This window comes from Bombus pascuorum, chromosome 9 (genome assembly GCF_905332965.1).
Source record: "Bombus pascuorum chromosome 9, iyBomPasc1.1, whole genome shotgun sequence".
In the NCBI taxonomy this organism is placed as follows: Eukaryota; Metazoa; Arthropoda; class Insecta; order Hymenoptera; family Apidae; genus Bombus; species Bombus pascuorum.
The window spans coordinates 205612-222184 of NC_083496.1; the positions used below are offsets into that span (position 1 = coordinate 205612).

Consider the following 16573-nt stretch of genomic DNA (forward strand, 5'->3'; position numbering starts at 1 on the left):
GCCAGAACTGATATATAGTTGATATATTGGCACAAAGAGGAAAATTATCAGTCTAGTTTATCTTTTATTTTTTATTTATATCGTCAATTGTCCTCTCTCTCTACTTTACTCTACTCTTCTCTAATCTTTATACGCTAATTTTACCATGCATATCTTACACACGTATAAATACACGTATAAATATTGGCTCGTTTCACCTATTTAAGTCTAAATCGCTGAGGTTGCATTTCGCTTAAACCAAGAGAAAACTTTTAATATCCTATTTAAGTTATGAAACTTGAAACACATGCCGTTCGTGAAAATACCATTCGTGATCGAATTCCAACTACCATTGGAGTATAGTCGAGCTACATCGTTCAACAAATACGACCGTGATGTGCTAAACGATTGTGACAATCGTGGCACGATTGTAAAGCATTGTAAAGCCAAGCGGAGACGATAATATTAAATATTAAATGTACCATATCGTAGTAGCGATATCTCCTTGGTTGTAGACTTTAATCGAAGTAAGATCTTTGGTTATTTAAATCGTGGTAAATCCAATTTTAACAAACATAATGGTAACTCACTTTCCTCGCTCGTCTTTCTCGTAGTCGTTTTGTTACTTTCACCAATTAGCAGCAGGGGTATCGCGATCAAATTCTTTATCGCGTCTTATATATGGATCGTTAACAGGAGTTTGAAATTTTCAGGATAAAAGGAAAGGACAAGTATATATCGGTGGAAAGCCGAGCCCGTTGATAATTAAAGTTTCACGTTACAGGCATTTTCCTCGAGAAATCTCCGGCTAAAATAGGCTTCGAATCTCTCATGAATCACGGCTTCTCGGTACGTGGCATCGCCACGATACAATTAGCTCGCTCTGGCTGGCGTCGTAATTCTTCCATTCTCTGTCGTGATAGATCGTCAATATCATTAATATTTCGCCTTGGATATTGCGGCTCTTAATAACGTCGACTTAACGGCTTCGCTCTTTCTCGCTGTAAATCAACATCGTTAATACAGCAGCCAACACGCTGTTGGCTTTATCGTCTCACCTCCAGTCATTAGAACGACTAAATAATTTCTCTGCATTGAATAGCTCCGGTAGAATAGCCGTACGACGTGTAGCGGTCGGTGGTTGTTTCCCCGTTGGAAAGTTTCCGTTCAAGTACGTATCGATATTTCTGATTTTCACCGCGATATTGAAATTTTTTATTTATCGCTTCTCCGACCGTAAACAGATGAATATTACCAGATATCGATACTTTATTTTAGTTATTTCTCGAGCGAAATTGCTCGTACAACCACAGCGAGTCGTTATTTCTGTAGTTTATTAACCAAAGGCAAAACTAAGAGGAGATAACTGGTTTTAGGTTTTAACGAAAGTCTCGAAGCGAGCGGAAAGGGAAAAGCTCTCTGGGCGATTCTTTAATGCGATTCGCATTTCGCTTCACTGTATTCGTACGATATAATAAACAACAACAACGCACACACACACGCGCGCGCAGTTGGCAATCCGCGATTCGGCATTTTCAAATAATTATTTTATATTAATTAAATAATTTTTCATTCGTGTCGAGCGTCGAATCATTTTCTTAGTGTTTCTCGTGAATTATTTATATAAAGACAACTAGTCTTAAAGCTCGCCGTCTAACATCGAACCGTCCTTAAATTTGTACAAACTTTCCTAAACGTTATTTCCATGTTTCTAGTAACCTTGAAAATATTTAATGCAAGTTTCAATCGAAAGAAAAGATCGCTACGTTGAGTAAAATTATCGTCAATCGTATCGTGGCGGATAGTAAGGTCACAAATATTTCTATCGTATATATTATATACTCGAAGTAGGAATATCGTATTAACGTATTCGATAATTCAGCTATCGTAAAATGGAGGTGAACGATACCGTTAAAGGGTTGCGTATTAATCGCGTATCTGAATAATAAAATTGCAAAGTTTAGGAAAAACGTTGTTAACTCGTTTGACCTTTTTTTTCTCTAGCGAGAGATGCGAGATATCGATCGGTGAAAATAACAAAACAAAAAAAAAAAAAAAAAAAAAAAAAAAAGAAAAAATACTTGGAAGAAACGACGAGAATTTGGATGCACCGATGTGACACGACGCGACCGCAGCCAAGGATCAATTTCGTCGTACGTCATCGATAGAAGCCGACGCGACGCGGCGCGACCGTAGTTGATTTCGTGTAATTGAATCGCATCGGTTGTACGCCCGGTATGCGTTAATTAACGCGGTCCGATCGAATAAGTTAATCAGCGGGTGTGCGTTGCCGGTTCTTTTCATTTCCCACCGAATCGACCAACTTCCTTTTTCTACCCCTTCGCCTTTCTCCTCCACTTCTCCTCCTTCTCGACCACTGTATTTCCTTTTCTACTTTCTCCCCCGTTGCTGCTTCCTCGCTGCTCTCCTTCTTCTCCTTCCATCGTCTTACCAACCAAGCGCTAGCAGCGCTTTGACGAGAAGCTTGTAACCAGAGCAACCCTCGGTATTTCGCATAATTAACGAAATAATCGATCGTCGCATTCTTTTCATCGCCTATTCAGCGTCCCTTTTTTCTTCGTACACGCAAAGTCCTTCGTTTACTTCAGCTTCGTGAGACAGATAGCTTCCTGTATTCGTAAAACCGATACACACGCGCATTAAAACGTAATGAGAAATTAGTTGCACGATCTTTCTTATCTTTCCTTCGAAGAAAGTCCGTTTCAATTTATCGTTTCGAAATCGCAAGGTTCGTCGACAAGATGTCTCTTCGTGTATTATATACGCGTTGCTCGAACGAGAAACTGCTTTCGCGCACAACCTTGACACACTTGTACCGAACCGTTCCAATATCCACCCACCGAACATCGGAGTCAAATCGAGAACCGAGAACATAACTAAATCCAAGGGTTTCGTCAAACTCTAAAGACAAACCTTCCTCCTGTAAACTACCTTGGAAACCAGCAAACCCATCCGCAATTTCATCTCCTAGACGACGGATACGCCGCAAACCCGTGCGTTTCTCTCCCTTTTACCTTAAACGGAAACAAACTTTGTTACTGCCAGCTGCCAGCTGCCAGCTGCCGCTGAGTTGAAGCTAACGGAAGGGGAAAGGGTTAGAGGTGGCGGTGCACGGACAACTGTACGACGCCTGACGTTCCTTCTTGTCGCGAGCCACTTCCGGTTGGACATTCCGTAAGTTTGGTCGCGATATTTTTCCTATGCGGACAGGTGATTTGTCTGTTAGCGATCCGTGTCTTTGTTTCCGATCTCTTTTAGAGATCGACCCGTTGACTCGTTCGACGGAAAGAGGAACCACCGGTCGAGGGAATCGAGATATTTTCTAGGAGTTGGCAGCGCTTCCTGTCTTCTTTTTAGCGTCGTTGGGCAAAAATTCGATTCAACTGGAGAAACTCGTCGCTTCGATAATCCTATTAAGGCTTTACGATAGAAATCGTCGAACGTTAGTTAAGCGTCGGCTGAATCGTTACGTGCCGCAGCTTGGGCCAGCGCGTTTTATGGAATACGTTTACGTATTAGCGGCGTATTAGCGGATATACGGAGGAACCTGGAACGAAGCTAGGGCGGCCACTAGGATGGAGATAGGCGCGGACGTACTCGGCGCTAGATTACCAAGCCGTCGAACATGTTGGCAGAAACACTAAGAGAGATGGTGGCGTAGACGATCGTCGATGCGAAATCGAGGAGCTGCTAGGAAGTTGGAAAATGGCACGTACGAATCCGATGGGAAGTATAAGATCGGGCAGCTGTTAGGAGCTGTTGAAAGAATTCGAACGAACTTGATGCGAAATCGGAGAGTCGCAGGAAACGTTGATACAGGCCTCGACTCGAACGTTAGAATTTTGAAATAATTAGAGTCGAATTTATATGAGAACGGAAGTATGTATATCGTAGCGGAGAACCGTGGTACAAACGTGTATGTGACGGACATCCAGTGTACGTATACGATATTACGTACGCGTGTATGTTCGATTTCACGCGTTGTCGTTGCGAGGACAAATTGCAAGAGCAAACTGATCTTCCTCCGATCTAATCTCTGATCCAACCAACGTCCGTAGAGAGAATAAAAGATAACGATTGGAAAAATTAAATCTGTTTCTCTGCATAAAAATGAATTCGTCTTGCAAGAACGGCGAATCAAAGGAAATTTCGGTTAAATATCGGCGTTAGATCGAAATTACGTTAGACCGTAAGCAGCAAGAGCTAGAAGCAGTGGAAAGTTTCAAAGAATTAGAACGTTAGCTATTTTCGCAGCGAAGGGAGCGCGTCGCTCTTTGTTCCGTCGCAGACGAATCAAATTTTCGCTGGCAGCCTTTCTGCCGAAAGCCTCTCGCGTTGAGAAAACTTCGAAATGCAGTTTTCCCCCTTGCGTTTTAGCATAGACACCGCGAAGACAACGTTCCGTCCTCTCCGAACGTCGTTTAACGTAACTCGGATTTTCTCGTCGCTTTTCATCCAGAGACTCGAAACCGTCCAAGACCGTTTGTCCTTTCATTAGGATTTAACCTGTCGCGAGCGAATCCACGCAAGCTGAAAGCGTTTCGCCGTTCTCAACCGACTCTTGCACGCGTTTGTAGTCGCGATCAACGCGAGGAAATATTATTAAAATGCTCGTCGGACGTCGAACGAGATTCGGACGTTGGAATCTTTTCAGTCGAGTTAGTCAAAGTCGGAAGTAACTTAACGAAACGAGAATTTTAGATTGGTCCAGGTTTTTATTCGAATCGGATCGTTTATTCGCAAAGTTACGAATTAGTTGATACCTGTCGGTTGATAGATCTGTGGTATTGAAATGCGATAAAGATAGTAATCCATACGGTGTTTCTGCTAGCTTTTGTACAAAATTAAACAGACGCGAAACGCGAGAGGAGCGTTTATCGAAAGATTAGCGAAAGAAAGTTAAAATATTTTACCGGTCGCGTTGTCCGCGTCATTCTGGCAAATGTTTTTAGTTAAAAGTTACTTGCTTGCTCGGGAATCTGCGGTTTTTGGAAATAGGGAGACTCTGTCGTCGTACACCGACGAGAAGCGGTGTAGCTTCGATGTATTTTTCAGAACTAATAACCGGAGAAACGAACAACTGCATATATTAATATTCATCTTACAACCTGTCATTCTTGATATATCGCTTCGAATCGCTATAATCATAGAATATTTTATATTACGATATTTTCACCCTGATAGTACTCGATGGTTAGTCGTAATCATGTTACAAGCTTTGCCGACGAAAGACCATGAATTTATCTCGTATTTTCAAAAATATTTCATTAGTACTAAAAATTCAGTTATTTTATCTGAGAGGCAAGGAGAGAGAGAGAGAGAGAGTATCATGTTTATCTGATACTCGATTCTGTACATGTCGTCCGAAGCTTCGCTCAATTTTTCCGACAGTCAGGTCGAAAAACAAAAACTGCCAAGCACCGTTGTTACTTCACCGCTCGTCTATCTAATTCGGACAGAAGATTCGCAAATCACATTTCCATCGCTCGTCGATCTCGTTGCCGTTACGAATCACTGGAGCGTCTTTAACGATCGCGAAATGTCCATGGAATATCGCTGGGATTACCGGAACGTCGTAAAAGCATCACGTCGCTCGTAATACCGAGATTGTGCGGAATTAAATGAAATAAATCAATATGCGGTTGTGTTACCGTCAGGTAATCTAGATTGCAGGTAAACAGCGACGGTAAATATCGGAACTGGTGGCGCGACGTGCGAATTCCACTGGCGTTTGCGAATGTGCATCGACATATTTCCATATTATTTGGATATGGAACGAGAGGAGTGCGGGAGGAGTACGAGAGGAGTACGGGAGGAGTACGGGAGGAGCACGAGAGGAGTACGGGAGTAGTACGAGAGGAATCGGTTACGCGTAATGGTAAAACGGATCACGAAACTATAACTATAGTGGTATCGATTGAACGAGGATCGCGCATCCGCGAGTTGGAAACTTGGATGGATTTCAATTTCCACTCGTACCATTGTAAAATTCGTGTGACTGGAATAAAACAGAAGCGATGTTTGGCGATAAAGGCGACGGTCGCAGTTAACGGCTGACGATTTTCGTGAAAACGTTGTAAACAAACGGGAGAATGTACGAGGTGAATCGTGGTAAATAGAAAAGAGGTAAATTTGCTTTATTTTACGAAAGAAAAGACGCGGTTGTAGATGGAAACGCGAAAGCAGTGCTGGATGCTGGAACCACGCGAGAACGCCGATGGATTCGGCATCGAATCCCACAACGTAGACGAACGAACGGGTCATAGTCGTGCCGGAAGAAACGTGACAGTCCGCAGCAAGAAATCGTGGTATATTCGTCAAGTTGAAATCGCATTTCGGGCCGATCGATTTCGCGATCGGAGGATCAACGTTGACAGAACGGAGACGTAACCTGTGCATAAAGCGAAATCGTATTTCGATATTGACCGTGCGACCGCGACACAGGCTACGTGCCGGGCCTCCGAGTCGAAGGATTTACGAGCAAAGTGTGAAAAATATTAACAGGTTCGCCGTTACGGAATCGCCGGTCAACGGCAACGGATTTTTCCTTCGAGTTATGGGACGTGGCGATAAGCGACAGCGTACTTTCATCACCGTCCAACCGTGGTGCTGAACCGTTGGTGCTATTGAAAATAAAACGATCCGTGTAACGATAAAGCTAAGTAAAAAGGAGAATTACCGTTAGCGCGTTATTGTCCGACGTTAAGAATAATTGTTTCAGTGCCGTCGAGGGAATAAAGGCGTGCAGTTTTACGACTGTGTCGATTGCTAAACGCATCGGAAATATTTCCTTACCGATCGTTGCGGTTGTTTGAATTTTCTGCCGAACGATCTTGCCTTAACGACCATAGACATCGAAGATCGCACCGGTTAGCAGCGGTGTCCGCTAACAACGAACTTCAATTTAGATCCCCCATACAGCGGGCGATATATATATTTAAGAAAGGCTTGGTAAGCCGTCGAGGGTTTCCGCTTTGAATCCAGGGTATAAAGACGCGATATATTTAGCCGCGATGGCTACACTTTAGTTTCGAGCAAACAGATACAGAGAACGACAGTTAGTTGGGAATTACGTTCTCGCCCATCAAACTCTACGTTTCATCGCGTTTACCAGTTGCGAATTGTAATACTTGCTAGTAAGTAAACCATTTCCAACGTATGTATTTATTTATATTTGTTATTTTGTGAATTGATTATCACAGATTCTCCTTTTCCTACGTGTAAAACCGTAGTCACGTTTTCTCGTTTGGTTTATTCGAAATCAACCCGAGTCCGGGAAAATCGTTCGACCCGCGGTTCTTACTGTTTTCTTCGCCTTCTTAAGAGTCGCCCGACGGTGATAGCCCCTTTCAAAATTTCTAGCCCCTCTAGCAAACGTAAGTTGGAATTACTCACCTACATACTTACCGTACACACGTATTCCATCGTATTTTTCGTTAGTTTTACTCCAGTCGACTAGGATTTTGTCTCGGCTATTCGAATTATAATAAAAATTAACATTTAAACTTAACGTTCTTTCGCGTTCTATACGTTTAGTTTTTTCTTTTTTTTTTTTTTTTTTAATCATAGTCTTCTCGCATACGTACAATGCTTTCCCTGGGCTTTGTCGATACTTTCTTTATTTTATTCTAATGTCAAATATCTTAGTTAGATAGCTAGCAAAGAATTAAGAAATCGTAAAAATTTACAATCATTTACCGGTGTCTCGATTCCGAAATTGTGGTGAACACGCGTAAATCGATACATTAAAATTTGCACGAAATAAAATATAAATTTCTTCGATAATTCACGAACAACGAGCAATACCGAGAGCCCGATAGGTTGGTTGTATGTCTTACGAAAAATGTATCGATCGTACGCGAGTGTCCGTCCAAAGGATCGATGCGAGCATAATTTCGAAATAATGTAAAACATGGATGTCGTCGGTTTGTCCACTAATTATCGACGTTCCATTACACGTATTTAGCCCAACCGGCGATCTCGAAAAGCTTTTGCTCCATCCGCAGTTATTAACACGGTATTGTTCCCATGTTAGTCAGTTTCCATGCTTTAACAACCATTTCCACGCAATTTAACGATCGAACGAAAGCTTTCTACTCTACAGGTTGTCAATTGTGCTGAAATCATTTTGTCCCAGATAAATAATAATATCTTGTTTATGTAATTAGCGATCTCTTCCCCGAAGATATCATCGATTTGAGCGAATTTGGGCAAAATGTACGTAAATTTAATATATAATTGCAGAATATTCGTAACGTGCGCAAGCACTTGGTAATTACATTTAAAAATTTGCAAAGACAGTAATGAAAATTGTTCCAACTGTTTAGAAATAATCGTCAGTTGTTATCGTATGTTACCAACGTTTTCACGTAATACGAAAAGATGTATGGCGATCGATTAAAAATTATAAGGTCTTATCATTGCGCGAAGATCATGGCGAAAATGGCGGAAAGTAACTTTGAAAGAATAACGCAAGTGTATAAGAAATTGATCATGACGTTATTCAACGCCTCGACCTTTAGATCGATACGGTGAAGCCTGTCGTAGATGATCGTCTTAAAATCTATCGGTACCGAAATGTGACTGTCACAATGATTATATGATTCCGAAGACATATTCTATGATTCGGATGTGGTTGATGGCGGTGAAAAATCCTGTATTACGATATTCGAACGACAGTTTTTATCCAGTTCGTATCGGCGTACCGGAAAACGATCGATTCTGCGCGTCGCATCGGCTCGATCAATCGTTATTGGCATCGTCGATTTTTCCCGAGGACGCGTCGCCGCGATTCGACCAGTCGCGCTAATCGTTCGAAACAAACGACGAGGACAACATCGGTCATAATGCGCCGGCAATATCTGGTCACAGTCGCGTCACGAAGAGTACGTGCCAGCTGGTGAGCGCGACATACCGATGGCTACGTGTCCAGCAACCCCAACGTTCGAAACGAACGCCGCGCCGTCGGCTTGAATATTTCACGAACGCCAGGAATTATCGCGACCGCCTCGTGAACGCCGACTTTTCGACTTTCCAATCGTTTTGCGATTTTACGACGGTTTTTCGTTTCTTTTCGTAGCGTTCCGAAGTCTGTTTTTAGGTCTATGACCTTTGCTAAGAGTGGAACGGTTGCTTTCAATTTTGATAAGTTTGCATCGGATCGGTAAAAAAGGTTTCTTCTGTTTCAAGTAATAATTGAAGTTTAGCAGAATTTGAAGATACATTTTTCACCAAAGTTCTTTCGTCCTAACGAATTTTTCCCGTCGATGAAAGAAGAACAAATAATCGAGTAGATTGGAAGGCCTCGACTCCTTTTAAACGTATCGTATATCGTATATCGTATATCGTATATCGTATATCGTATATCGTGTATCGTACGATATAGCAACCAATATTTTTCTGTAAGATTTACGATACAATATGGAAACATGTTCTTCGAGATATTTTATGTATCTCCTAAAATAAATATCGTTCTCTTTGTCTGGAATCTGTCTAGAACAAATCGGTTTAGAGTCTGGCTATGAATCGAAAAGTTTGACAACAAAAGTTTGTTGCAAGAGCATTGGGATCCACCGTCGCGAAAGATTTTTTCTTTCCTAATTTCTAACGGAAATCGATCACCCCGTTTCGGGGTAAAGTCTCGACGTTGGCATTTTACTTTCGACGATTTAGAACCTAACCCCAAGTTTTATAGAATATATTTTTTCGAACGTGGTAAAATTCGATAGAATAGAAAATAAAAAGAAAAAAGAAAAGAATAGATATTCTTGGAAGAAACGACGAAATGGGTCAGTGTCCGTAGTAGTAATGAAAAAGTGGATAGTTCAGTTTCAATTATTGCAATTATTGCGTCGAAGGTAATTGATTTAACGATGGCTATATCGGGCTATCGATGCTTCATTCTCGTTTATAGGAGGAGAGGGACATCTATAATATTTAACGAAGCGAATGGTGATATTCGAGTTTACTATTGTAGTTTCGTTACGATTCGATTAAATTGAAAGCAAATAGCACGCGCAAGCTGAAATTGTTTTATTTATGAAGACTTCGGGTATATATGTATTTCGGAACTGAAACTAGTTTATCCGATACACTTCCATGCAAGAACATACTTTTCTATTTTTGTAGGATTGTCGGAAAATTTATAAAACCGATAAACATATTTTGTGAACGTATTAAGCTATAAAATAGGACTTAGTTTCGAATACTGATTTCGATATAACAGTCACGCGTGAAACATTGATTTTCTAAAATTGAAACTTAATGCATAGAATACGTACGGTAAAAAAGTTCGCTATACGGAAGAAACCATATTTTAAATAAAATAATCTGTTTTTATGGTAAGAGAATATTCTACGCTAAAAATAAATTGGGAATGTGATAGAGCAGGAAACACTATATCGTATCGTATCGTATCGTATCGTATCGTATCGTATCGTATCGAATCGTATCGTATCGTATCGTATCGTATCGTATCGTATCGTATCGTATCGTATCGTACCGTATCGTACCGTACCGTATCGTATCGTATCGTATCGTATCGTATCGTATCGTATCGTATCGTATCGTATCGTATCGTATCGTATCGTATCGTATCGTACCGTATCGTATCGTATCGTATCGTATCGTGTACGTATTGTATCGAGACGTGAAAAAAATTCGCGTGAAAGAAAGATTTGGGATAAATTTTACGCGTTACTTTCATCAGCATCCATGGCGTATAAATCTATACTTGCGTTTAAACGTAGCAAGAGTATGTTTTAAATCGTAATGAACGTGTAATTATACAGAAATTATTTCCATAAATTTTTCCAAGTTGTAGATAAAATAATTAAAATTTACGAGTAAACGAAAAAAGAGGGGGAAAGAATAAGAAGAAGAACAGAAACGACATGAAAATCTGTCTGTGTATTTAATTACGCAATTAGGTTGATTTCTGAACACTTTTCAATATGGTATTAATGGATAATATATACATATGTATAAAAACAAGTTGAACCGATCGATATTTGTACAAAATTTCGTTGCGTTTCTCTGAATATGCAAAATGTACTAAGAAATTTTGATCGACACGTTTTAAAGCATCGTGCGTATTTAAAGGAGAGGGCGCGATTGGAAGCGACACAACGCTTACTGAATTTTCCTTGTAAATATGTAAATGTACTTACGTCGTCGACTTCCCAGCCTTGTGTCTGCCAAAAGTAGCAACTGACGAAGGCCGCTGCGACTACCGCTAAAGGTCCGGCACCCCCTAGCTCGATCGCCTCGCTTCCGAATACTGCCAGTAACCCACCTCCTAATAACATCAGTACTCTCATAGGCACCATGAAAGGCTGAAACATTCCGAACGAGCAGATCGATTAGCACGGCCTTCGAAGATAGTTGTTTCGACGTCGTCTAACTTAATCGGAATTCGTTTCTAAAGTTTCCGTACTACCGTTGCGTCAAATCGCGAATATTCGCTTCCGCTTTTTCAACTTGATTCTGTGAGAAAGACAAGGGAATTTTCGGTTTTTAAACGATCCGAGCTAACGATATAACCGACGAAAAAAAAAAAAAAAAAAAAAATCGTCGTACATGCGACGCGTTTGATAGGTCGATAGCCAATTCGATGCTCGCAACCGCGCGTTCGAGTATCCGTCGATCGGTGACGAACAAAATCTAGAGAACGTCTACTATCGAAAGGTCTTCGATGGTCTTCTCGAGAAGAAGAGGAGAGGTTTGAACGGCCGTCGGTTACCGTATTTTGAGAAAAAGGACTGTAGGACAGTTTTTTTTTGTCTAACTAGAAAGTAATTTTTATCCTTTGTTCCAATTTCCATACTTTCAATCCTCCAATCCCGTTTTCACGTTTATTCGCCTGCGTTGATACGCGTCAAGATCCCGTTAAAGGTCCTTCCACCTTTACGCTGCACCTGTTTCCCTGAAAACGCGATACGCTTTAAACGGTTTCTTCGAAAAGCCTTTCACGATTTTTCGCCTCCTCGATGCTTAACGTCGCCAATATTTCGCTCGATCATCCGTTTATTTATTTGCCATTGATTAAAAAATAACACTGGTGCTTATATTTATAAGTTTTGGTCAAAATTTGTTTTCACTATATGGCTAGAATCGTTGTGAAATTGCAGCAGAATTTTATTAATGCTTGCGTTAAACCGAAAAACATTTTTGGAAAAGTATGGCAAAGCGAAAGATTGGCCAAAAGCATTGCGACAAATGCTTGGCAATAATTTAATGTTTAACGAATATCTTTGTTCCAAGTAAAGTTAAAGAAAACTGATAGAATGAATATTTTACGCAATTTAACAAACTTTATCATCCTATACCGCTATTTTTCTAACCTGTATTACGCGTACATCTGCAAAATGAAATTACAATTTTATTTTAGCTAGTAGAAACTAGCAGCTTATTCGCGTGGATTAGTCTCGTCGATCAAAGGTACAAGGTAAGGTCGCTGAAACGTCGATACATAGATGCTGAAAAAAATGTACAGAAAGTATTGGAATAAATCCAATCGTATATACCGTGTACTCTATGTTGTAGGTACTTTTTACTGACAGATTTTTGCCTGATTTATATTATTCCTTTTGTTCGGGAATTACTTTGCTCCAGTAAGATTATTCACAGATTCGTAGGCACTTCTAAGAAATTTATCATGTAAATTTTCATCGAATAAACCAACTTTCGAGTGAAGAATTACTTCTACGTAACTAACTTGTACAGAATGTATAAAATTAGTTTTACTGGAACCAGAAGTCGATTAATCTCGTCTACCAAACAGATCGAGTCGCGATTCCGTTCTTGTCGACAATTGGATTATTCACCTTGACCTCGTCGAAAGTGCTCCACTCTGCTTCTTACCCACGCTTCTTTTCTCCGCTGAATTCTTTCGAGCTACACTGCCGCTTCGTCTCCGGGCAATTTCGTTGGCAACGGTAAATCCGTCCGTTTTTAACGAGCGAGTCGTTAAGGGTAAGCCACAGTTTGCGAAGCAGCAGGGAATAAGACGCTAACCCCCCGCCCCCCCCTCCCGACCCTCGTCGTCGCCGCCTTTATTCGTTTTATTCGTTCTTTTTTTCCACGAACCGTCGAGCGGATCGAAGATCCACTTTCGTTTGGAATTTAATTCAATAACGCCGCGGATTTGTCTCCCTACTGTTCTCGTCGTTGTAAACTTTCAGCAAGGTCGTTTCTTTTTCCACGTAGAGAGCGAAATTAAGTTTACCGCTGCTCAATTTTCGTCCGAGTTTCGAACGACGAATATTATTTTTGTCGCGCGTTAGGGGAGGTAGGTGTAGGTGCGAGAGAGGGCGAGGCGTCGCGAGTCTTTTCTCGGCAATATCACTGCGTCGAAATGTTTGTTCCAACAAATTCCATTATGGCCACTTTTAATTTATCTCGTGGAAGCCAGACGTTCTAAAGCTACGGTTAGAAAAGATGAAATATCGTTACTCTCGATAGTTGGTATTCCGATATCGATGTTATCGATACATCGTTGAAAAGTATATTCCGTTCGCGACCGTTCTAAGTCCGAAGAGAGTCTCGGGGATTTGTTTGTACGTTGTCCTTCGGAACATTGATTATTTATGGCAATATAGAGAGAGAGTAGATGCGCGATGATACGTAATTTTGAAAGGAGTGCCGAAAAGAGTATTTTGATGGCGCGATGATAAAGCGTACTTATGCTTCTGTAGCATCGTTTTCTTTTTTATTTCTACCTAAGGAACGTTACTGGTGAAGTTTGATCGTTGAATATATGGACGTATACAGACATATACGGTTTTAAAATATCCATTTATACAGATATTTTGTACTTTCTTCATTTGACAAACCCGAACGATTCATGCTACCGATGTCTTTATCGACTTTTTACATGGCTGTAAAATATCGCTAGATTCGCTTTGTCGATTCCAATTATTTTCAATTTTACGCTGTACGACGTGAATAACGTATTCTACGATATTTCAAATACGACGTAGTGCTCGGCGCTTGACAAGTATTTGGTAAAGTCTCTCGCTTTAAATCGTTCGAGTTGATTTCGCATTATAATTTATTATGATTTCAATTTCGTCTGTTAAAGTTAAAGTTTATCCTAGCGGCTTTTTCTAATCATGTCAAATTATATCAAATTATATTAAGTTCAAAAATCTTGAATCGTAAAATCGTAGTCGTACTTGGTCGGAAATAAAATTGCAGAAATTACGCGGAACTCGTTTCCCATTTGAAGCGGTGAAATTTAAGAATATATAGGGAACGGGGCGAACTTTTAAACGCTGGAAAGCAATCTGAAATTTTTAGAAGCATCCAGCATCCGCGGGGAAGCTCGGTATCTGGTATTCGATGGAACCGAGGGTCCTACTACCACGGTTGCCACCGTGCGAATGAGTTTCACGATACGATGCGACGTCGTCTTCTTTTCTTTTTCTTTTTTCTCCCTTTCTTCTCTCTCTTTTTCTTCCTTTTTCTTCCTTTTTCTTCCGTTCTCCCCATTCGCGATCGATCTCCGACAAGAAACGTAGTCAAAAGGATTCGATTCCAATATCTACCAACTATCGTCACGATTTTTCTCGCTGCTATTTTCTATGCATACGATTCTTCTCTCTGTCTCTGTTTTTTATTTTTGTTGAACCAACCTCGTTTCGCGAGTACCGAAAGAATTTATTGGTTCTCCGAGAGAGGGATTAAAGATTGATATTTATATCGACGCGACGTAAAAGGTTATTTTTCTGGAGAAATATGGGACGAGGATTTCGTCGTACTCGTTCGATACTCGACGCTATTGTGGCAAAATATTCTAATTGTTGCGTGTTTCGTGGTACGTAGGTAAACGGTGAACGGGGATCGTTTCTTCGGAACGATATTTCGTTTTCGTACTGCCGCGTTCCGAGACGCCGAACGGACAGAAAAGCGAACCAACGTCGTGCCGCTTTATTTCTCCTCGGCCAAATCTATCAAGAGCTTTCGAAACTCTACGAGGGTACGGACGAGAAACCGAGAACAGATAGGAACGCCGGACAAAGAGAAGATAGGAGAAATCCTTTAAAACGCGAATGTATCCTCGAACAAATGTAACGAACGACAAAGTGGAATTACATTTTTTATCGATGCGATGAAACCTTGATTATCCGAAGCAAAACACGACACGGCTATTCGATAGAGATTCGGTCGAGAAGGCGAGAAAACCTTTTGCGCGAACCAGTCGACTGGCGAATATATTTTTCGCCAACGCCAACGCCAACAGCGGTGCGAAATGTCGCGAAACGCGACGGGTATGTCGGGTTCTCGAAATTGTCGGATCCTGCGATATTCTTCAGCCTCGAAATACCACCAATTTCAAGTTCTCGCACGCCTCTGCTGTTCGAATAATCGAATAACCGTTTTTCTATACAACAAGGTTGTTCATTGTGAAATACGTATGTACGTCGTGTTACGGATAGAGTATATTATATACAGCCTTCGCCCGTACTTTTCCAATTCCTTCGAACGGAAATGGTATCGTTGTTGCTTTAAAACGTTTCTCTGAAATCTAAGCAACGAGTCTTAGCCGCTGCAGGTATCTTATCCGTTGGGAGGTGACACCCGCAAAGTACCGTTCTCGTACCGATAAACGTTTGATCTTCCTCTACCACGAAAGTCCATTTTCCATAGTATGCAAGCAGCCGAAGAACGAACGGACAGAACTTGCGGCAATTCTTCGAGTTGCTCTCAGTGTCTCGTATAGCCAACAGCGCGTCGATACGACCAAGCGATCGTAAATTAAACAGTTTAGACGATACGTGAAACGGTAAAAGGAAAAAAAAGAAAAAGAAAAAGAAAAAAACAAGAAGAGGAACCACATTCGTTCGCGATTGCCAGGGACCACAGAGCGCTTCTTGCTCGCAAGAGCGATTACCTCGAAATCTCGAGACAACGAAGCTATCCAGAGAAATTTCTTTGATGCGATTATTATTCGATCGTGATTCGCGACTATCGGGTACGCGTCTTTAAGAAGCTCCGCCTCTTTTCTCTCGCGGCGTTTCCCATCGTCTAGCGTCAGTCCCTTTCGCGATTGGCCATCGGAGAGCCGTTTTTTCGAGCCTAGAATCGGTCAAGTACGCGATTGAAAGCGAATTGCAGGAAGAAAGAGGTTGATCGCACGGGTGGCGGAAGAGCACGGGAGGCAATGCAGGTGGCGATGCGGCGAGCAAGCGCTGGCCGGCTTTCCGACCGAATCCGTACACAAACGTTTAATTCGCGCGAATCGATAAAACGCCGTTGGCAGCGTCGCTGGCTAACCCACCGGCTTCGATTCAATTTCGAACCTTTCGCAATCGATATCTCGCGGACAGCGGCGCGTACGCGTCACGCGTGCAAATTGAATATTGTTTCGGAGCCCAACCCTCGGCCAGATACCTTGTTGCGTATGATCGTATTCGTGGACGGGGAAAGGTTCGTTGCACGCGTTTGTTCGCATCTGTCGCGTCTAACCCGACTTCTCGTCGCACGAGTGATTTGTCACGCGATCAACGTTCGCTTATCGAGCGAAATTTCTCTCGCCTTGATTATTTTTCTTTCCGAGGGAATAATCGGATTT

At 41.5% G+C, this 16573-nt stretch overlaps 1 protein-coding gene across 2 annotated transcripts in view; it reads right to left on the reverse strand.

Moving 5' to 3' along the window:
- LOC132910829 (sodium/hydrogen exchanger 9B2) overlaps positions 1-16573 on the reverse strand; it is a 103016-nt gene that overhangs the window by 4242 nt on the left and 82201 nt on the right. For both annotated transcript variants that reach the window (XM_060966910.1, XM_060966909.1), the window contains exon 5: positions 11169-11333. In XM_060966910.1, coding sequence (XP_060822893.1) covers positions 11169-11333 — 165 coding nt within the window. The remainder of the gene's footprint in view (positions 1-11168; positions 11334-16573) is intronic.